Source organism: Balaenoptera acutorostrata, chromosome 7 (genome assembly GCF_949987535.1).
Source record: "Balaenoptera acutorostrata chromosome 7, mBalAcu1.1, whole genome shotgun sequence".
NCBI lineage: Eukaryota > Metazoa > Chordata > Mammalia > Artiodactyla > Balaenopteridae > Balaenoptera > Balaenoptera acutorostrata.
In genome coordinates, this window is record NC_080070.1 from 104,240,180 (window position 1) to 104,262,988 (window position 22,809).

Genomic DNA, 22,809 nt, shown 5'->3' on the forward strand with positions numbered 1-22,809 from the left:
ATGTTGTACTTTGTGTTAACAAAGGTGAGTGAGCGTGTTGCTAAGAATCACACTTCCTTTAGCGTTTGAGTCCTGTTCGGCTTTCTGTGAATCCCACGGTGTTTCAGTACCTTGCACAGTACAAGACACGTTTGTATTTCTCCAGCATCATTCACGGCCTTGCCCTTCATGGGCAGGTAGAGAGGATGAGTTTACTTTCCGTTTCTGTGCCTTGGAAGTAATTGTATGTAAAGCCCATCCCATATAGTTCTGATACCTCTGTGGTGGAGCTTTATTTATGTGCCTGGTTTCCTGAGAACACCTTTAACGAAGATCCCAAAGAAGAAAATGTTTTTCCTAAATTAGTTGATATATAGAAACTGAACAAATGGAGAAATGCAAGCTTCTTGACTTCTCCTTTGTGATATTAAATTATTTATTTGGGAAGTTCCAATCCACTCTAGGAAATTCCAAGTTCGATAGAAAATTGTTTTGTGTTTCTTTTTCAAAATTGTAAGTTTTTAAAATTTCAAACATCCTAATGAAAACTTCTGTGCCTCTCTTTTAGTTCTTTCATACCTGCTGTTAATGTAGTTAAATTTTATATTAAACATTGGCCCATGGAGTGTATAGTAACCAGACATAGAGGAAATAATCATAAAAGGACATAAATACCAGGGAAGAAAGTAAAGTCTTAAATCTTCTATGAAATAGGGTCAAAGCTTTACCCCCAACAATCATCATTTTATCTGCAAACATCCTCTGTAGTTCAAATATGTCCTTGAACCTTCCTAACTTCTATCTATATCTCAGTATGCTTTATACAATGAGCGATTTAGAGGCTCCATATTTTAGCATTTTTTTGCTTTTGTTTTCATATTATTGTGTAGGTGCCTTTGGCATTTTTTAGACCAGAGTGGCATTCTTGTACAGCCCCCTCATGCTTTTCTTTGCATCCAGTACATACGTGAACATATTTTGTTGTCCATCGTTTCTTGCTTGCAAATGTCAGATTAGTTCATGTAACTCAAAGAGGTTTAGTTTAGGTTAATGCCTTTCCAGGCAAGATGCAGGTTATGGGAAAGACATAGCCGAGCAATGTGAACTCACCAACATCAAGAAACGAAGACATATTTGGGACCACATCTCATTAGTAGGTTAGGGTCTGCTGCACCTACCCGTCTGCCAATGTCTATCTGCCAGTATTCCCCAGTCTTTCCTGTTTTCAAATGCTGATTTAGATAAATGCTTTTCTAACCAAAATGAAACAGTATGGTATTTAAGTCAACCATGAAAATAAGCACTGACATATGTGCCCCCCACCTGAAAGGAATCAGGACAGGCTTGATTTGAATCAGGCAGGAGGCCAGATGCAATCAGGTTCCCAAAGTCTATAACTCCACCAAAAGGAGAGCTCAAGCCCCACTCCCCCAGGACCCTCCCTCCAGATTGCAGAAGATCCTGGGGGGTCAGAATTGAGCTGGGTTCCCAGCTGTTCAATAAAATGTGATTTTGTACAATAGGAGCAGGGAGAGGGGAAAATGGCAAAGCCAGATCATTCTCTTAAAGTTCCAATAAATGGGATGCTAACGGGTATTTTTTTTTTAATATAGACTTTATTTCTTAAAGCAGTTTTAGATTCGCAGCAAAATTGAGCAGAAAGTTCAGAGTCCCCATTGACTGGGTATTTTCCAGCCCTCTCTCTCACAAGCCGTCTCTACCTGTAGAGTCCCAGAGCACTCTGGATTTAAATGAAAGGCAGGACACACACTGGGCTGAGTGTTTGAACAGACCTAGAGTAACTCACTGACCCAGTGAGGACTTGCCATCCCCACTGGTCCAACAAAGAAGCTCTACTTGGACCTGAGAGCACAGAATTGGTATTTGGTGCCCCTGGGAAAGGTCAAGCTATCATTTCATCAATACAGCTATGCCTTGCTTTAAACAAACCTGATTATATATTTAAAATCTGACTTATACCAGTGGTGAATTGAGAGTGATCCATCTTCCCACCACTTTCAAAGACAGGCTCCTACCTCTCTAAGGTCTAAAATCATCAAAACGGCCCAAAGTTTCTGTTCCAGGCAGTCCATTCTCCACACTGTCCTTCAGAAACATCGCCTAAGCCATACTATCATCTGGGTGTCTCTCCAGCCTGGAATATCCTCTCTTCCTTTCTTCTGGGTATAGAATTCACTCTCTTAAGCCCTCTCGGTCCTCATGAACACTGCCTTGGCCTCTCTAGCCCACAGAGGAACCCCTCTCCTCATTTTCCTGGACCTTTTGGTCAGTTTCCACACTGTTGACCATTTAGGCAATTAACTGAGATGTATCAAGCATCTCAGTTAATAAGTAGGACTGTAACAGGCACCCCAAACCTGATTACTTCTTATGAGTTAATCTTATATGCACAAATGTACTATAAACTCCTTAAAGTCAGGACTATGTCTCCCTGTTAAATCCTACCTACTACCAGACACAGCACTAGTGCCTAGCTGGTGTTTTCATTTCACAAAATGATTCTTAATTTTACAAAAATAGTCCCTGGTTGATTTCCTTACAGAGAAACTTCTTCAGATGTGCTCAACATAAGGTTCAATATACACATATTTTTTAAGAACATCTTTGTTGTATGAAGTCAGGTGTATGATATGTCACTTTACAGAACCACTAGATTTTTTTCTTTAAGGAACATTTTTTTTTTAACGGGGACTGGTTTAATGTTGCAAACAGGAGTTACTACTTTTGGGAATCTTGACTAATTCTAAGTAGGGGAGGAACAGGATAGCATTGCAGCGAAGGCCTATGGGTGCAACATTGATCCTTATATTTATTTGTAGGCTCATTAGAAAGCTTTTAGGCTGATATTCAGGCAAAGAAAAAAGTGAACTTGTAGCAGTACTTTTCTCTAGATCATTCTTTGGCCGAACTGTTTTCCTGCTGCAGAAATTGTTCAGGGCTAGATGGGCACATGGGAACAAATATAGTGAGCTCGGTGTTAAGACAACTTTTCCCACCAACGCTTACTTTTCACAGACCAAGGAAATCTGGAAAGATGACTTCATCCTCTCGGTTCCTGGCTTGTCCTTGAGGTGCCTGTGTGACCAGTCACCGCAGTGCACAGTCGCTGACTGTAACCCTTCCGCTGTGGGGCTGTGTCTCTCTGATGAGCGGGCAAAAAGTTCAGACTCAAGCTTTTGATTCTGCAAAACTAAGAAGCATGTACTGTCTTTAAATTTAAAAAAAAAATGGTAGAAACTTGGAACTCAATGTCTAAGCAAATTGGCGGAGGTCTGAAGCAGCGGGTAGAAATGACACCATTAGTGGTATCGATGATGAAAAGATTACGAACACTTGAGCTTTCTGTTCTTAACTCCATTTGAGCATTTGCCAAAAGAATTAAATGGGTTGAACTTTAAAAATCGAAATCAGATCTTGAAAGTCTAAGTGAATTTCCCAAGCAGTGTGGAAAGGAAGAGAGGGAGAAAGTACTGGAAAATTACCTCTGTTCCTAGTACACCCCCTTGGTTTGCTCAGTCCCTTTGGAAGTAATGCCTGATGGGTTACACTCCGGTCCTCCCTAAATTTTAAAATTTCCCCGAGAAGTGACTCTTGTTCTCGCAGTGCCCCGCAACCCTCTGAAATACCACGGAGTTTCAGGGCATGAGGGTAAACTTTTTCTAAGGGGGAGGCGTCTCGGCTCGCGGGGTGCCGGCTGTCAAAGGCACAGCACGCGGTTTGGTCGGGTACGTTTCAGCTCCACGTGTTTGTTTCAGCTCCACGTTCCCTCTGTCTCCTCGCAGCTACCTCATCCCTCAACTCCCAACTGCAGCAGCTCCAGCAGCTGCAGCAGCTCCAGCCGCCGCCGCCGCCGCCGCCGCCGCCGCCCGCCCCGCCGGGCAGCCAGCACCCGCAGGTGCCCCCGCAGTCCCAGCCGCCGCCGCCGCCGCCGCCCGCCTCCCAGCCGCCGCCGGCTCCTCCCGCCCACCCTCACCCCCAGAACCGGAACCAACCGTCTCCAACTCAGCAGAGCTCCAGCTCCCCCCAGAAAGCCAGCCAGTCTCCGGGACACGGCCTCCCGTCGCCGCTCTCGCCACCCAATCCTCTGCAGGTACGCTCCCCGCCCCGCCCCGCCCAGGGCCCAGGGGACCGGGCCGCCGGGTGGCGCCCTCCCCGGAGGCAGAGGGCAGGCCAAACTTAGCATCCACTTCCGCAGCGTCTAATTCAAATTGATCTCTTAGAAGGAGGGAAGAGGGAGCAGATAGCGGGCAACTGGGGATGCATGTAAACGAAACAAATAGAAGCCCATTGACGTTGCCCTCCGAAGGATAAATGTTATCTGTTTCCTCCTGTGAGAGGCCAGCACAGTAAGTGCGCTCGTAGCCTGTAATAACTCCACTTTACGATACTTTCTGAAGGCAGCAAAGATAGCATCCAATTAAAATTATTACTAGCAGAGTTTTGTAGCCCCGTGGAGAACTGCATCTCCTGTCCATGAGGCATGGTGGTTATTTCTCTAGATTATGAATACAGCAGTGTCTTACCTTAAGTACTTGGTGCTCTTTTGTGTCTATTTTTCCAAAGACTCTCTGGGGTTAGGAAGATAAAGAAATTTAGCCCCGGTCTTATGTCCCAGATTCCAACCATTACTCCATGGATTAACAAGTACTCTAAATTCATGCCGAGACCCTCCACAAATATGCATCTTTATAAAATAATAAAGCTTCCGTACATTTACTTTATTGCTGTGAAGCTGAGGGCATCCAAAATAGAATTTCAGGCTAATCATGAAAGCTCATCTTTAATCTGCTGTCATCGAGGAGCAATGAACAGGAGCATTCAGGAATATATAATTTTAACTTTCAGAAACTCATTTTTAACTTAGATGCCTTTAAAATAAATTAGCTTTAAAAGATAATAACTCTGATGTCAACAGATCAGATCCAGACATTAATAGCTCAGTTTTGGACTTAAAAAACGTAATGATGTTTTCTTCCAGGAAGATTTCAGATGGTTTAGTCCATTTGTAGTGCAGTGACACATTCCCACAGAGTGGAAAGCCTATGCACTCATTTCACAGGGCAACTCACCTCCCTCCTGATGGTGGGCGCTCACATTGCAGTCAGTCCAGCCCTGCCCCACCTGAGGACAAGAGTGATGTTATCCTTTGGTCCGAAACAGCAAAGTATGCAGAGTGAAGATAAATTGGCCGGCAGACAGAAAGGCCAGTGGATTAGAGACGTAGTGTTTTAGAACCGATTTAATTTGTTGTCCTGTAACTTTGTTTCTATGTGTTTTGCTTCTCATTGGTGGCCCAAATTTTCTTGGAAACAGAAACGTTAGGGTGAGATGAGTAATTGTTTTCCTTGGCACTTGGGTCATGGCTACTTGCAGTTTGAGCATTTTCTCGAGTTGGGTTTGAAGGTGTATTTTTTAAAATCATACAAGTATGAGGCAACACAATACCTTTGACATAAGACTGAAATGAACACAGGCTAAAAAACTCTTGCTTGTACACTTGACATCTATGGGGAGAGTAGGTCTAATCAAATTTACCAGATGCATGATGAGAGCAATCCTAATGTTTTCAGCATTTGGAATTCAACTCTGGTTATTCCCAAGAATGGGTGTAACGCTTTTTTAAGAGCAGTTAAATTAGATCTATCTCAACACCATGTGATTAAACATTTCCTCTACACGAGCCGTCAAAATACATGAAATTACCAAAGAAAACACGTGTCCTGCTCTGAGGGATGAGATTACTTAGTCCTGCCCCTAGTTGGCCTACTTAGTCCAGTATTCTGTAGAGTGGAGTGAAAGCTTTGAGTTCTGTGGACATCAGCCTTCTCAGAACACAGTCGACATCTTACAAATCTCTATCGGCCAGTAAAAGGCAAGTGTAGACTGCCCATTTGAATAGCTGTCGACAGGACATTAGATGAGATAACCGCCCATGGAAATCCGGGAGCTGTTTCGTTTTTTTGTTTTTGCAACAAAAGAAGGCTCAGAATCACATTTATTTCTTTATAACCCTGAGAGAATATTCTAATTTTTCACTGTTGGAGTTTTAACTTACAAACTTACTAAGTACATTGATGAGATAATACTCTAACTTCTTCTATGGGTCTAATGAATGACCACTGAATGGGTGATGTGGTGAAACTTTAAAAAATATTACTGAGTAGATAGAGAACTAATTTTGAATAAGTCTACATCAGTAGGCATAAAAGGATTTTTTTTTTTTTTTTGCTTTCACGATAGGCATGTGTAAAGGAAATTGAGAATGCCATGGTTTTGAAATATCAGTTTTTCTCTACACTAGCTGAAGTGTTTTTGAATTTGTGGAACATGGAATGTTTGAACTTTTGAAAAAGAAAACTATTTAAAAGGAACTGAAAGATATTTAACTCTCAGAGATAACGATCTTTATGAACTAGAATAAAGTGTTTGTGTTTGAAGGTTTTTAAGAGACTAATGATCAACTAAATTCATATATGACAGCTTAAATTCTATTTTACAGTTCTTTATTTTCATGTGGGCTTTGTCTTTTTACGTTATTCAAAATCTGTCTGAGACACGTTAGTTTAGAACATGCAACCTAGATTGTCGGAGAAAGCCAATAATTCAGAAGGTTTTTTGTTTAAAAAATAAACACAAAACTTTGAAGGATAATAATCATTTCTAAAACTGTACAGATGCTGTCTTATCTTCAGAAAAAATAATAAATGAAAGTAGCTTGTATAGGTATATTTGGTGAGGTTATTCCTCAAGATGAAAAAAAAAAAAAATAGTGCTGGCATGTAGTAACACTCTAGACTAAAATTCTCCAAATACTTCTGGTTAGATTTTTGCGTAATACTGCAATATAATTTGTTTCACTCTTTTACTCAAGTCCATGAAATGGATTGCATTTACAAAACCAGGTTGTTGTTTCAAGACAGATATGAGTCTAAAGTATTATCACTTCAGAGAACTAATTTTGATTGCTCAGGGTTATGGGAGGACTGGTGGTCCCGCATGGATACCAGAAGCTGGCCCCTGGAAGCCTGTCTTTAAACTCTTCACGGAGAATCAAGGTCCACTCACCCACAACTTCATTCTCAGGAGGGATGAGAAGTTCTAAACAGGGATTATAAGTGCAAACGTCTTCAGGGGCCAGGCAGTCCATATAAATAAGTAAAGCAGACTTGAGTATAAAACCCAAAATGAAAATTTGAAAACTGTGTGGGACAAACAAAATGCATCTGTGAGTTGAATTTAACCATTAGGTTCCAGGATGGATATCTATGCATACTCCTTATTTTTGCACAACCCACCTGCCACAGGCTGCATCAGAATCTAAAACCAGGAATATAGAGTGTGTCGGGTAGAAGCAGATCAGGAACATAAGTGGAAGCAACTTCTTTTTTTTTTAACATCTTTATTGCAGTACAGTTGCTTTACAATGGTGTGTTAGTTTCTGCTTTATAACAAAGTGAATCAGTTATACATATACATATATCCCCATATCTCTTCCCTCTTGCGTCTCCCTCCCTCCCACCCTCCCTATCCCACCCCTCTAGGTGGTCACAAAGCACCGAGCTGATCTCCCTGTGGAAGCAACTTCTTGAGGGGAAAGATACGGTCTAATCATTCCTGGGTAGAAAAAACAATACACAGCTTTAATTTCAATATATGATATTGATCTGGATAAAGACCCCATAAGCCTAAGAATGGTGAAATGCCTCCTTCCTATGACCTCTGAGATGGCTTTTCTTGAGACTGTTCCTTGGGAGTTTTTAACTTGTACTAAGGAAGTTCCAGACATTGTGTGGAAGGCCTGCTATTTTCCTTCACGAGTGATCCGGAAATGAGCTGGACACAGTCGGAACCTAGTCATGGTGCCTTGAGAAGAGGGAGCTTGTTCTAATTCTGACCCTGCTTCCAACTAACTCACAAATGGAACAAGTTCTTTGGACTTCATTTTCCTCATCTGTTAAATGTGTGCTGAATATGATTTTTAAGATCCTTTTCAGGTCCTTGAGTCTATGATCTAAATGTTGGTAGGCCTCTAGAATTTTATTGGGTACTGAAAACCCAGTGGTCCTGAAGATTCTCTGAGTATTCTTCAAGGTCAGGTTAATTTCTTCCCACTCAGCTGGGTGGCAGAGTAGAAAGAAAGTAAGGACAAACATAAGATAATGATAGCAGAAGCAGATTTTATCTTAGCCAGAGAGTCCAAATTAAAGTCAAGTTTTCATCTTCAGAGAGTCACTGCTGTAAACTCTGGTCCCTGATTGCTTTTTCACACCTATACATTAGAAAAGCTTAAGAAACCAAATGCTGCATTTAACCTTGGCCTTCTGCATACCGTCTTGCATGGCAGGAAGCAGGATCATCTTTTCCTTTTCTTGTTGTATTGCACATCTTAATTAAAAAAAAAAAAAACAGAGGGAGAGAGAGATAAGTGGAAGCAGTTAGGGGGGAGAAAGCTATCTGTGCTTATATGAGGAATGAGGAGCATGGTCACCCCCTCAGGGGTGAAGTTGCTCGAGAGAGAGCGTAAAATTGTTCTCAACCACCTGCATTTGCTAATGTAAAGGTCTTGTTACCACTCAGGCATCCAGGAGTAAAACTGCATTCAAATTCCACCTCTGCAGTGCAGCAAGCTCAGCCTCCTGATCTTCTCGTGTGGGATGTTTCCCCCTCCCCCCAGCAGACTTTCAGTACTACTTTCCAGAGTGATGGAGAGGGTGGTATATTATCCCTTTTTAAAACAAAGAGCCCAAGCCCTCAAGAAGGAGTTAGACCTACATGATTTCCATCCTTTTAAAGCAAATGGTTTCCAAGCATGTCTCCTTCCTATAGAAAAGGCCCAGTGCCTGGGGCCAGCCCCCTCTCTCCCCAGCAGTTAGTCTAAATTTAACACAATATTAGTCAAAGCTTGGTGGGTCTAAGTTTTTTTTCATCTATATATAGAGGAGGTAAAATTAAATACTTTCTGGAACTCTTTCCCTTTTATTAGGAGTTTTATGTCACAAACCTCTAAAACTCACTTGAGTGACCTATGCAGGTACAGGGGAGAAAAAACTCTTTTTTTCCTCTATTCATCCTAGGTTCTCAAGCTAAGGGCCTGTAAAGTAGACTAACAAATGACAGATTAAGAAGAGAAAAACAAACAAAAGTTTATGACACATGCATTGTGCATACGCACGGGAGCACTTAGTGATGCATAACTCAAAAGGGTGGTTAAAACTTGGGCTTATATAGCATCTTAACAAAAGAACAATACATTTTTAGAGAAGTGCCAAGACCGAGGAAAAGGACTATGAGCTTCTAAGTGTGGCAAACTGTGGGAAGGCAAATATATGGGGAAACTAATGGTAGATAAGCAAGATTTGTTATACAGATTCTTCTGGTGCCACCTCTGGGCTGATAAGGGTCTAGACTTGTCTCCAGTAATTAACTCCTGTCCTTCCTGGTAGAGAGGGGAGGGGGGCCACCTTTACAAATTTTGTCCTGCTTTTAGGCAAAACAGGAGGTTGGCAGAGAGCTTTTCTTGTACCTACTGATTCTCAGTTCCCTTCAGTGCAAAATAATCCTCATGTCCAAGTGGCATATTTTGGGATGGCATATTCTGGTACCTTTTGCAGGCATATTTGTATAACCCCTCTGTGGTCATTATAAATTCTAGTAGAACTCAGTCTACACAGGGCTGAATCAAGTGTAAAATTCTCCTCACCTGGACCAAGACTAAGATAAGACAAGTGAGGCATTCATTCTCAGATGCAGAATTCAAAGCGCACCCAAAACTGCAGTCATCAAGATAGATCATATTTTAATGCAGTTTTTAAAAAATCAGAATGAATGCCAAAATCCATGATGAGCTAAATATCGCATTTTAAAATACAGGATCAGTAACAGGATTGAGCCATATTGGAGTCGAGGCAAAAGGAAAGATCAGTAACACTGATTTTGTTGGTCATGAATTTTTTGCATTCATTTTGATTTTTTTAAAATATCACATTAGATGTTATTCATCTTGATCAATGTGTGGGGGGCACACCCTTAAATTTTCTTTTAATTGCATATTTATTTATTTATTTATTTACTTACTTATTTTTGGCTGCATTGGGTCTTTGTTGCTGCTCGTGGGCTTTCTCTAGTTGCGGCGAGCGAGGCCTACTCTTTGTTGCAGTGCGCAGGCTTCTCATTGCGGTGGCTTCTCTTGTTGCGGAGCACGGGCTCTAGGCGTACAGGCTTCAATAGTTGTGGCACACAGGCTCTGTAGTTGTGGCGCACGGGCTTAGTTGCTCCGCAGCATTTGGGATCTTCCCGGACCAGGGTTCGAACCCGTGTCCCCTGCATTGGCAGGCGGCTTCTTAACCACTGTGCCACCAGGGAAACCCAACGCCCTTAAATTTTGTGCCTGAGATGAGTTCCTCACTTGTCTCAGCTTGGCTACCAGCTGTGTAAATGATTTACTTAGCAAATACTCTCCAAGGTCAATGGCATTCTGTCCACTGGAAATTTCAGCCAGGTGTTGGATGCCACTTTCTAGTTCAACTTGAAAATCGTACCAAATTTTGCACGGTAGAAAAACAAGTGCATGCTGGATAATGGATTGAGACACGGAGGTGCCGTAGAAACCCATCCTCCTGTGTATTGTACAGGTCTAATAAACCAATCACTTTTTATTGAATTGAAATGTTACGACAATCAAAAAACTTCTTTGGCTGATATTTTTCACTGAACTAATTTATGGTTTATGAGATTAAGTAAATTTGGTGAAAATGACAGAATTATTACTATGTAGACAACATTCTCCCAGAGCAACCCAGGCCATGAGGACCTTTTAAAAACTGGAATTGTTCACAGGGAGTGAGTAAGTCTTCCTCTTAGCCAAAGGAAATGTCATTATTATGGATGAGAAAATCCATCCAAGCCCAGAGAGTTCTCATGAAGATTAAATATAACATACTAATGAAAATGCTTTGTAGGCTATACATTTGTTAAGCAAATGTTAATTATACTACAGATATGAAAGAGTATGAATTTATTTCTGTTTATTTGACTATCCAGTAAATGGAGGGCTTCATTCATGATTCCCTCATTCAGCAAGAGGTCGGGTGAGAAACGGGAGTCCCTTTATCCAACCGTATTCAGCCCTGAATAAAATAAACAAAACATATTCAGCTACATTCTCGGCAAGGGACAATTTTTCCTTTTATGAAAGAAAGAAAATCTCCTTTAAAAAAAAACCCCCTCAGTTCAACATTACTGACATTTCAAAGAATTTATTACAAGCATTTGAGATCCAGGAGGAGCAACAAAGTTTATATTGCTTTGAGAGTGGCAGGGGGAAACATTCGTTTACCAAGTATATACTTATATACTGTGGTACTTCTTTGTCATTGTCTAGGTGTACCATTCCTGGCTACTGCTCCACAGATGAGTCAAATCATGTAGAAAGGGGTTTAGCAAAGAAGGTGGTGTGTTCACACCACTGACTTCGGAAGCTCACATCAAGTAGCAATAGATGGAAAGGATGCCAGACTCAAAAGGGGCCGTGGAAAGATTCCTGCAAGTTACACCTGCTCAAGTAAGCAGCACCACTGTGATCGCGACAGTGGGGCAGGTCCCCGGCTTGTCTGCAGCAAGTTCAGCGGTGAGCCTGGAACCACACACCCGGCTTGGGTCCCATCACTGTCTGTTGGATGTAGCTGATAAGCTTGTCCTAAAGTCTAGTTCAGAATGCGTCTGGAACAGTTTTGCCTGCATGTGCATAGATACAGGTTTTAGTGGCAATGTGAGCTGCCCAAAACGTGCTGGCTGGCATTTCGCTCTGAATAAGCAAGACACAGCCAGTATTTATGTTAACTTAATACAATATTCTTGTGCTTTCATGATCAAGTGTTATTTCTTGTAGTTTAGCCTCGATTCATTCCCTATAGGCTTGAGGCACATTTTCCACAGGCTTTTTTTTTTTTGTAGTTTATTTTATTATTTTTTTTACACATACATGTATCTATTCTTTTTCAAATTCTTTTCCCATTTAGGCTCTTACAGAATATTGAGCAGAGTTCCCTGTGCTATACAGTAGGTCCTTGTTGGTTATCTATTTTAAATATAGCAGTGCGTGCATGTCAGTCGCAAACTCTCAGTCTATCCCTCCTCCCCACCGTTTCCCCTGGTAACCGTAAGTTCATTCTCTAAGTCTGTGAGTCTGTTTCTGTTTTGTAAATAAGTTCATTTGTATCATGTTTTTAGATTCCGCATATAAGTGAAATCATATGATATTTGTCTTTCTCTGTCTGACTTACTTCACTTACTTCACTTACTATCACTTCATGATAATCTCCAGGTCCATCCATGTAGCTGCACATGGCATTATTTCATTCTTTTTAACGGCTGAGTAATATTCCATTGTATATATGTACCACATCTTCCTTACCCATTCATCTGTCGATGGATATTTATGTTGCTTCAATGTCTTGGCTATTGTAAACAGTGCTGCTCTGAATGTTGGGGTGCGTGTATCCTTTCGATCCACGTTTTTCTCCGGATATATACCCAGGAGTGGGATTGCTGGATCATACAGTAGCTCTATTTTTAGTTTTTCAAGGAACTTCCATACTGTTTTCCATAGTAGCTATACCAGCTTACATTCCCACCAACAGTGTAGGAGAGTTCTCTTTTCTCCACACCCCCTCCAGCTTTTATTGTTTATAGATTTTTTGATGATGACCATTCTGACTGGTGTGAGGTGACATCTCACTGTAGTTTCTAAAAGTCCACAGGCTTTTAAATTGACTCCCAAAGTATAGGCTTGCAAGTGAATATTCTCCAGATTGTAAAGAAAGCACTTTTGCCATTATCTGCATTTATTAAGCACCTGTGGGGTGCACTGTGGCCTTAAGGAAGGTTCGCAGAACAGCATAATGCCATAGAGTAAGCGTGATTTTTTTTTTTTAATATTTATTTATTTTTGGCTGCCTCGGGTCTTAGTTGCAGCGCACAGGCTCTTTGTTATGGCACGGGCTTCTCTCTAGTTGTGGTGTGAGGACTCAGTAGTTGTGGCATGCAGCCTCTCTAGCTGTTGCTCGTGTGCTCAGTAGTTGTGGTGCATGGGCTCAGCTGCCCCATAGCATGTGGGATCCTAGTTCCCTGACCAGGGATCAAACATGTGTCCCCCACGTTGCAGGGCGGACTCTTAACCGCTGTACCACCAGGGAAGTACCAAGCATGGTCTTTAGAAGCAAGACAGACCTGGGCTCAGATGCTGGTTCTGCTGGGCAGTTAGGTGAGGTCAACCCATCCTTCCGAGCCTCAGTTTCCTCATTGGTTGGAGGGTCGATGTGAGGATTAAATGCGATGATTTGTATGAGAGTATCTAATTCAGTTCCTAATAGCTGGCCTACAAAAAACATCAATATCCTGCCTGCCTCTTTGCCTTCCTTGACTATAGATATTATAATCCAAGGAGGACTATGAGACAAAGAGACCCACTTGAAGTTGAACAAAAAGCAAATAGTCATGGGATTTATAATGCACATGTACACCACAAAATTATGCACGGTACGCTACGTGAAACCCCTTACAAGCTAGAATGTGGCTAATAATGACACGTGAGTTTTGTCGCGTCAGAGAGGTTTGGAGGATTTCTGAGGAGGGGGACTTAGCAGAGGGAGGGAAGAGCTCATGCCGTACAGGTCAGGGCTGCACAAAGGCCTAGCAGACGTGTGGAGATTAAAGGATTCTCACTTCAACCCACAGAACCTCACTTTCTTCATCAATATAAATAAGAACCAAAATCTCCTATTTCCTTCTAAATTCCCAAAGTTGTGCTTTTTAGTGTGTGAGTAAACAGGAAGAATCTTGGTGTTGCTGGTTCTGCCCCTCACTAGCTGTGTGACCTTGGGCAAGTCACCTAATCTCTGGGACTCGGTGTGTCACTTATTACGTGGAAAGTTTATAGTAGATAATCTTTAAGTCCGTTTCAGCTTTATAGTCTATTTATGAAATAACACAAATAAGGTGGTTTGAATTATGCGGGAAGAAAGAACTATGTATGTAAAGCACCGTTACCCACGACACATATGTAGGACTCAAGAGATACTCCTGATGCTATTTGGCTAATATTTGCAGTGTGTTTTGAAATTTACAAAGTGCATTTTTATATACATTATTTCATGCATTTGGCCTCATGGGTTCACAGTTCTAATAATCATTAGCATTTTTCAACGGTATCTTATACTCTCTAAGGACTTCAGCCTCTCATTTTCTCCTCCCAACAACCCAGAAGAGGCAAAAATCATCTTCATTCAGATTCAAGGAAATAAGAGTGTTAGAAAGTTGAAACAGCTTCCTCAGCGTCATTGTTAGACCTCAGAGCACCTCCGTTTATATTTTACCCTATCTGCAATGTTCATTTGGGTTGTTGGTGAAATATTTTTTTTCCTTATTTGGCTTCCAGCATTTTCTAAGGCAACATTTCTCAAAGTGTCTTCCACAAAATGCTAGTCCAAAGAGCTTTTATTGAAAATGGATTCCATAGTTGGTAAATTGGTAGATGGATGGATGGATGGATGGATGGATGGATGGACAGTGATAGATAGATAGATGATAGATAGATAGATAGATAGATAGATAGATAGATAGCTAGCTAGCTGTTGCACAGTGTATGCTGCTCCTGGGTATATCTTTTTTTTTGGGGGGGGGGGATTCCAGCTTTTTTATTTTTCCCCTTTTACACAAAACAAAGTAGAAGAAATAATACAGGATTAAAACTGCAAAAGTAGTTAATTGGTAGAACACACATACACACAAAAATCCAGATAGGAAGACAAGCTTATTTACGAAGAGGCAACACATGTAAGTTACGGTAGTTTGTATACAAAACCTTAAAAAAGAAAAGTCAAACATATGCTACATGAGTGCCACTGTTTACAGCAATATTGAAGGGGAGAAAACAACACTTATTTAGGATCAGATATACCACAAGGTCCAGGTTTTACATCATCAGTGCAATAAATTCACAAAAGTATATTACAGCTAGTTAATCAGTTTAAGAACTGTTCCCAAATATGTCACATTTCCAGCCCTCAGAGGTTCATTCCTACAGATTTCAACTACTCCATCTATTGGGACCAAAAGCAGCCAGTGTTACCATAAAATGAGAATCTTAAGGCTTACCTTTAAAGGCTTATCCTGGTCTTGAAAAACTAGTAGGATTTTCTACTGAAATGAATCTTGACTAAACACAGGATGAGTTTTGTTCTTTATTGGCTGGTCTTGGAGTGAAGGTCATAGACATGACTCAACCTATTCTGTACTTTAGTTTCAGTTAGCTGAAAATCTGAAATTAAAAGTATGCTAAAAATCCTAAATACCATCTTGTGTAAGCCTGCTACTAAAAAGCCTTTAAGGATATACTAACTTCAAGTTTAAGTGCAAGGGAACAAGAGTTCTAAGCCTGTCAGATTCCCCATTTGGGAGGAAGGATCAATGTTTCCAACAAATTGCTAAATTCTGCACAAGGGAGGAGCCAGCACATACTAGGCCATGAAATCAGTTTCGTTTTATTCCACGAGGATTCTTCTCCCACAGTATCGAAACAGAATGAGGAATGAATCTTAACTGGTCTCTTCATCAGAAGTGGTAAACTTGGTTTCTGTATTCACAAAGCCAGACAGTTGTTTAAGCAGACTGTGGAAGCAGACAGTAGAACCAGCTTCCTGTACTCACAGACCACGATCTTGTATCCAGCTAAAGTGAAGATCAACTTGAACAGTTCTCCCAAGCCACTGTTAACTGTACTAAAGGATGAAGTTCACCACTATATTATTTTAAAAGGAAGAGTTCAGTTAACCCTGGGTGAGAAAAACCAAGACAAGTGGTAATGATGAATGAGTTGTCCATGTAAGGCCAGCTGATGAGAACACACCCTTGAAGACACTGGGCATAAAGCCTTACTTGGCAAGTCGGAATTTCTACTAACTAAGGGCAGAATGAGGGACAGCAAAGAGCTACATCTGTAACATTTTAGCATCCAGACAGCATAACAGACACTGTCCCCAAGGACAACGTATACGCCATTAATCACACTGAATAAAGCAGATGCATTATTCATTTTTCTTTTCTTTTTGTTTGAGAAGCTTGTTTCTCTCTCTTTTGGCCATTCCCATGTACTTCGAAATGATTCCGTGTTGGTTTAGTCCAGAAAGCAAGAGTAAGAAAGTCACTATCAGGTAGGAGAGACAGATGTTGTGGACTTGCTGTCCCACCCAAGCAACCGCAGCAAGAGAAATGATCATGGTCATGAAGTACGTTTTAGGCTTTTCTTCCTTTAGCGTAAAGAGGCGTTTCCACCAGCCCACAGCTCTGCGTCGAGTTTTGACTAGATTGCTGCAAATTTCATGGAACCACTGCTGTTGCTCAGTGGTCCATTTATTGGAGCCAAAAATTCTAGGTGCTAGAATGGGAACAAGGTAGTCAGCCAAGCACAGAAACATAACAAAACAGGAAACACCTGACAGAACAGATGGATCTAGATAGTAGATAGTCAGAAACACCAAAGAAACCACACCCATGATGGCAGGTGGAAACCAGGCTCTTTCCCATCGGAGGACTTTATCTGCCATTAGCATCACTTCTCCCCATCCTTGAAGCTGCTCTTCCAGACTTGCAGTCTCTGCAGCCAGCAGGTTGGTGCTGCGATTATCTCCTTCTGCCATCATTCCCGAGGTGCCCTCTCAGCAAGCCCAAGACGCCCCCAAAACTGGCCTTCCTCAGAACCACTCACGACAACCCTAGCCTCCTGGGTATATCTTGATGAATATTAGAATACTAAAAGCTAAAAGCCATCCTGTAGTAAAGATGTCTAGTTAACATTATTTAACCAAGAAATTCCCAAACTTATGTAACTACTGAACCTTTTTTTTTTCATATAACACTGATTAATATCCCATGGGAAATTCCTTCAGCAAGCTCTGCTCTAAGGCTTCCTTCTCTGTTGTACAATCCGCACAACTAAAATAACCTTGCATTTCCTTACCTAGAACATCATGGAAAAATCCACAAATCTAATCCAATGGATTGGACAGTGGAGAAAAGAAAGTATAGAAAGATTGGGGAAAGAAGAGAAGGAAAGACTCAAAACCAAAGTAAGAGCAGGGAAAGCCGAAACCAAGGATGGTCCTTACAGTTGGCAGCAAGCAAAATCATTGAGTCAAAAAAACGAAGGAGGGTCTGGCTTGGGTGCCCCTCATGGCGGCTGAGGTCTTGGAGACCTTCTCCTTCAGATGGTCCTTCCTCCCCTCTCCTCTTCTTCACTGCCCATCACTCCTCCTGTTCACACACCACTGCACCTGGAATCACGCCTCCCCATGCCAGGACCTGGAGAAGTGAGAGCAGGGTACCACTGGACCATATAGCCCCTGGCAAACCCATGGAATCATAGGCCAGGGGGAAGGCACACCCTCCCCTCCCCTCATCTCCACCCTTCCTGCTTGTGACTGAGGAACTTCCAGGAGTCAGGAGAGCCCCCAATACCCTGACAATCTCGATCTCCACCCCTGTGTTTTAAGAGGGGTTGGATTCCAAACAACAGGTCAAGTCAGTCTAAAATCTGTAGCCAGGACTAAGTCCTCTAGGGTACCAGGCTGTCAAAACCCCTTGTCTGTGGGGCATTCTCATAGTTATAAAGCTCTTATCCTGGCTCTTTTTCTGTTTCCTATTTAAAAGAAAAAAAAAAAAAAAGACCCGCCAAGACACTGGTGTTTTCCTTCTCTTTCATCCCCCACTGTTGAGAAGTCAATTGGGCATTCTGGCTTCAGACGCCAGTGCTGGGGCCCTGGCGTCTGAAGCCAGTGCTAAGAGTGCAGAGATAAGATAGAGAAAGGCGCCATATTGAGAAGACCAGTTCCAGAGTCTCTTTTTTCATGCATAAGAGGAGCCCATGTGGCCGAAGTTCAGATGCCCCTGAGAGTGGCCATCCACGGGGAAGGGCAGTCCCGTGCCGCCAGCCACACAGTGGGGATGCCCGCGAGGCCACAGATGAACGCAGTGGTGCATTTGTATGCTGACAGCTCTCTTCTGGGAACTAGTGTCTGAAGGCCCAGTTGGGCTCCAATCAATGCAACCTTTCCAACCCGATACATTTTGTCTGAACTGTCATTTGACAGGGGTCCGCCTGGTGCCACCACTTAGTTTTCTGCACCAGAAAATGTGTAACTGACATAAAAAGGAAGCAAAGTTAGGGATCTCCTTCTTTTTCTCAGCTGGACTCCATACCCTCCCAGAGGCTGGCTGCTCTTTGTTGAACTCTTTGTCCTTTGCACTGGGAGGTTATGAATGTGGCATTTAAAGAGAGCAAAGCAATGCTGAAGGCTTCAGAGAGGATAAGATTTCAGAGAAATCCTCTCACTTCCCCCAAGGAAAGGTCTCCTGAGCCTGGCTGGCTTGGAAATGTCTATATTTTAAATCAGAGGGAAAATAATCTTGTGCTCTTGTCTAAGGTTCTAACAAGTAACATTCTTTGGAGTAGTTATCACCTGCAGTATTCTTCACCCCATGGAAGGAATTTGAACAATTTAGGGCAAAAATCAAATGGTCCTTGGAACCAACCTGGACAAGGCAGAAAGTTATTAAAGGCGGAAAGCAAAGATGGGGTATTTTCCAAGCTCCCTGCATGTAACAATCACAGTGGATTCATTTTAAGCATCTTCAAGGTACAACCTGCACACCATTTTCATTGCTAGTGACTCTCCTTAAGTGATGAAGTGGGGGTCTTCATACCAGAAAGACCCTGTATAACCAAATATTTTCTGGGCCCCAGGGGCCCATCATCTCACTGCCTTGCTTGACTCCCTCCCTCTTTCGGACTCACCCAAGCCACGCCATCTACAAATAGCTGGGGCCGTGCCCACACCACCCACTGTATTTTGTTCCATCCTTTACTTTCTTTCCCAAAAGACAATTTCCAAACTCAATGCCAGTGGCTCTCTGCATTGGATGCACATTGGGATTACCTGAGGAGTTTTTTAAGAATACCGATGCCTGGGTCCCACCCAGAGATTCTGATTGAACCTGAGCGGGGCGAAGCGTGGGTAAGAGCGTTTTTTTTTAAGTTCCCCAGGAGATTCCAGTCTGGGGCCAGGGTTCAGGACAACTGCCTGTGGTCTTATATCAATAAATAGGCTCCCAATTGTTCATTTCTAAAAGAGCAAATTCCTATTTCTTGTTTATACAAAATGCTTTTTACCAGATCTGTTGGCTGCATGAGTTGGCGCTAACTTTGCTTCTGTGATGCAATAAAACTAGGTCTTCATTTCTCGAAAGAATGAACCCGTGTTACTTCTGCCCTGCCCCTCCCCAGATTCACAGCCCATCATGGAATGAAAACAACCATATCTGTATGTGTATATATATATAGTTATCCACTAGAGCCTCTTCCCAATTCTGAAGTTGGGTTATTAGCCAGTATTTGCAGAAGAATCTCAAACCTGGTGATTCACATCTGATACTCAAATTGTAACAGGGGAAATGCAGAATCCTTTCAGAATGTTTAACATTCTCTCCAAACAAGAACAACTGCTGCTGATTGAGAGCTTGTTAGATGTTCCAACTGCTGTTAAAATGTTGACTCATCTAATCTATACTAGGATTTTTCAAGCTTTTGTTACATATGAATCCCCCTGGGACCTTGACAAATGTAGACTCTGATTCGGTAGCTCTGGGGCAAAGAGCCCACCCCAGAGTCTGCATTTCCAGCCAGCTCCCAGGTGATGCTGATGCCATATCTTGGTCCCTCGCCCATATCTTGAGTAGCAAAGCTCTACTCCGTGAACTTTTGAGGCCCCACTAGCGCCATTTCACAGATGAGGAAGTTAGGGGGAAGGACCTATGAGAGGCGAGATTCAAACCGAGGTCTACCTGACCTAAAACCTTGTCCACTGTGCGAATCTGCCTCTTTGTAGTCTTTTTCTCACTGTGGCATGTCCATCTTTCAAAAGAGATCTCACTTAAATCACATAATGATTTCTCTCCTTGCGGATGAAGATGGAGGTAGATGCCCTGGTGGCAGAAAGACTCTTACTTTCTTGTCTTGGTCTTTCTTCCTGATCTCAGTCTTGATCTTACATGGCTCAAGAACCAGTAACTCTGAGGTTGGGGGTGAGGACTCAGCCACATCTTCTCTTTATTTAGTAAATACACTAGATTTGTTGAAAGCATTTCCACCAAATTGAAACTCAAGTACGAAGAGATGAAAGTTGTCTGTGGCCACTAACTACCTTAGAGCTGAGATAGCCGACAGGATCTCTGTGAGAAGTCAGAAGGTCTTATTCCAGTTTTTAGACCCTAGATCGCCTTGCTACATAACCAGATACAAAGATCACAGCTACCTACTTTCCTGCCACCGTCTTTCACGCAGCCATGAAAGTGCCCTTGAGACTGTCTGCCTCAGAAGAGGGGGAGGGAGTCTCCTCTTCCATCATCATTTCAATACACTTTTTCAAGAGCAAAAGCCAAGCTACATGCAAAACAGGTGGCAAAAATCATTCAGACACAGAGTCAGAATGTAGTTGCTGGTGAAAAATCCTATAGTGCAGCTCGTAAAACTTCTCGACGCTCTTAATCAGGGGTGTGGGAGTGTGTACAAAATGACGTTCAAATTCAGCATCTTCACTCCAGCCACGTTTGTTTTCCGAGATGGCCATTCCTGTTAGAATGGAGAATTTGCTTTATGATAATTGGGAGCTGTGCCCTCATGGTGAGGCAGTGTTTTCTTCGTAAATGCGAGATAAGTCTTCAAAAACATCCACCCTTCTGAAGTTCTTGCCTGTCGTTTTGTATTTCCTGTAAGTGTCATCTTGTATTTCCAGTAACTGAGGCACATCCTTGACACCAGCCCAATGTCTGCCTGATCGAACAGGCAGGTCCTGCTCATTAACATCTTCATCTTCAAGGAACAGAGACCTACCTGAACTTGTACAAATATCAGCCACTAGCCTTAGGACGCATATATGAATGCATGGGTTGACCTAAAAGAAAACAAATGGGGAAAATACACTCTTAAACCCTGCCAATGTGCATCCAACACATGGCTGGCTTGCATTAGACTCTATGTGTGTATGTAGACTTTAAATCTTGTTTTTGTTTTGTGTTTCGTTTTTGGCCGCACTGCCTGGCATGCCAGATCTAAGTTCCCCAACCAGGGATTGAACGCACGCCCCCTGCGGTGGAAGTGAGGAGTCTTAACCACTAGACCGCCAGGGAAGTCCCTGTAGACTTTAAATCTTCAGAGTTATATGTATGCGTGTTCCATATTTGTGTGTAGACATCTCTGTGTTTCTTTGGTACGTACATATGCACATATATATTTAAAATCTTTTTCAGAAACACCAACTCAGGGATTCAGCCAAGGGTCCACCTACAGGGTTATCCATGTAGTCTGGGCAAATCAGTGGCGTGTGAGCACAGAGGGAGAAATGACATTGTCTGGGGCTTTCCTTTCTTTCCTTTTCTGCCTGGGACGTTTTGAGAGAATGACTAAGCAGTGCTGGAGATTATGAATTTGCTTAAGTGTGAATGGGTGATGGCTGGACGCCGCACGGCCCTCCCCAAAGGTGATTGACTGGGACGGCAGGTCTTCACACTTGATGCCTGGATTTGACTCGGAAAGTCTGCCAAGTGTTTTACTCGGAAATTTATCTTAATTAGATCTGAAAGACCTGCCACAGCAGAATAGTCACACCGATTAAAATGAAAAACAGGAGAAATTACTGATCAAATTAATCATAATGTCGGGTTACAGCTGTAGGTCTGATGTAATTTGCCACTCCAGTGAGTTACATCGGCCCCGGCCCAGGAAAGGGAGCCGGCTTTATGCTGATCCGTAACACCCGCCCGCTCCAGGCTGCCCGGCAGGAGGCTGATTCCATTCATTTTCCTGGCTTGCTCTGACCTCCCTGCTGCAACTAGAAACAAATCAGGCACCAAACAAATGGGGGTGGTGGGGGGGTAAACGAGAACTAGTCTTTTACCCCAGCGATCCCACTATTTCAAAATGATGAGCTTCTAAAACTGAGCCCGCAGGCTTGGGGCTTTGTACTTGCTGGGATTTTGGCTTTTGGTTTTTCCACTTAACCTCCTTTTAGTTTTACTTGTGGTGACCTGACATGGATTAGATGCAGAACGGGAATCAAAAGGTCAGAGGACGAAACCTTTGGCTCTAAGCCAGGAGAAAAAACCTTTAGAAAAATCTCCTTGCCAACCTGCCTCTACGACTCGGGCGTGGATTGAAATAATCTAAAGTGTCACAACAGAGGAGGAAGAAACCCAGCCTGCCTATAAGAGCTCATTGTTCCCAGGAGGGTATGGTCCTGGTATTCTAATTTTAAAATAAACACCACTTTACCCCATGCCCTGTGTTCTGGGTGGGGATGGAATATACAACTTTTTTTTAAGAAAGTGTATCAGAGAGTCCAGATTCTTTCCAATGTCTAGCCCTGACACTGAGCTGTGACTCATGCAGTGCTTACAAAACCCATCTCCCTATCAGCAATACAAAGAATGGGCCCTAAAGCACACCCCAGTCTAGACATTCCATGGAAATTATCGAAGGTTAGATTTTAGGAGCAATGTAGGACCTCTCTCCAACCAGTTCTGCTTGATCAAGGAACTAGATCAGCCTACCTGGGGGAAATCATCTTAAAACAGAGGTGACTGGGAAGGAACAGGGGTAGGAGACCTTCTCCCCAGTCAATAGTTAACAGTAAGACCTTCCTCTTTGACCCTATGATGGGTTGTCCAAATCCCATTTATTCATCCCTGGGCTAGGTGCTTATA

The 22,809-nt window shown here is 42.5% G+C and overlaps 2 protein-coding genes across 3 annotated transcripts in view; one reads left to right on the forward strand and one right to left on the reverse strand.

Annotated features, from left to right (window-relative positions):
- The window catches only part of POU6F2 (POU class 6 homeobox 2), a 451,109-nt gene that overhangs the window by 328,081 nt on the left and 100,219 nt on the right, over positions 1 to 22,809 (forward strand). For both annotated transcript variants that reach the window (XM_057550212.1, XM_057550213.1), the window contains one exon: positions 3,783 to 4,090. In XM_057550212.1, coding sequence (XP_057406195.1) covers positions 3,783 to 4,090 — 308 coding nt within the window. The remainder of the gene's footprint in view (positions 1 to 3,782; positions 4,091 to 22,809) is intronic.
- Positions 16,083 to 16,697, reverse strand: LOC103014410 (ADP-ribosylation factor-like protein 6-interacting protein 1). The gene has a single exon (XM_057550215.1). It carries the CDS (start codon positions 16,695 to 16,697, stop codon positions 16,083 to 16,085), a length of 615 nt encoding a protein of 204 aa, XP_057406198.1.

Excerpts from the sequence above, each read along its gene's own strand:
- LOC103014410 (XM_057550215.1), bottom strand. The coding sequence starts at position 16,697 with ATGATGGCAGAAGGAGATAATCGCAGCACCAACCTGCTGGCTGCAGAG.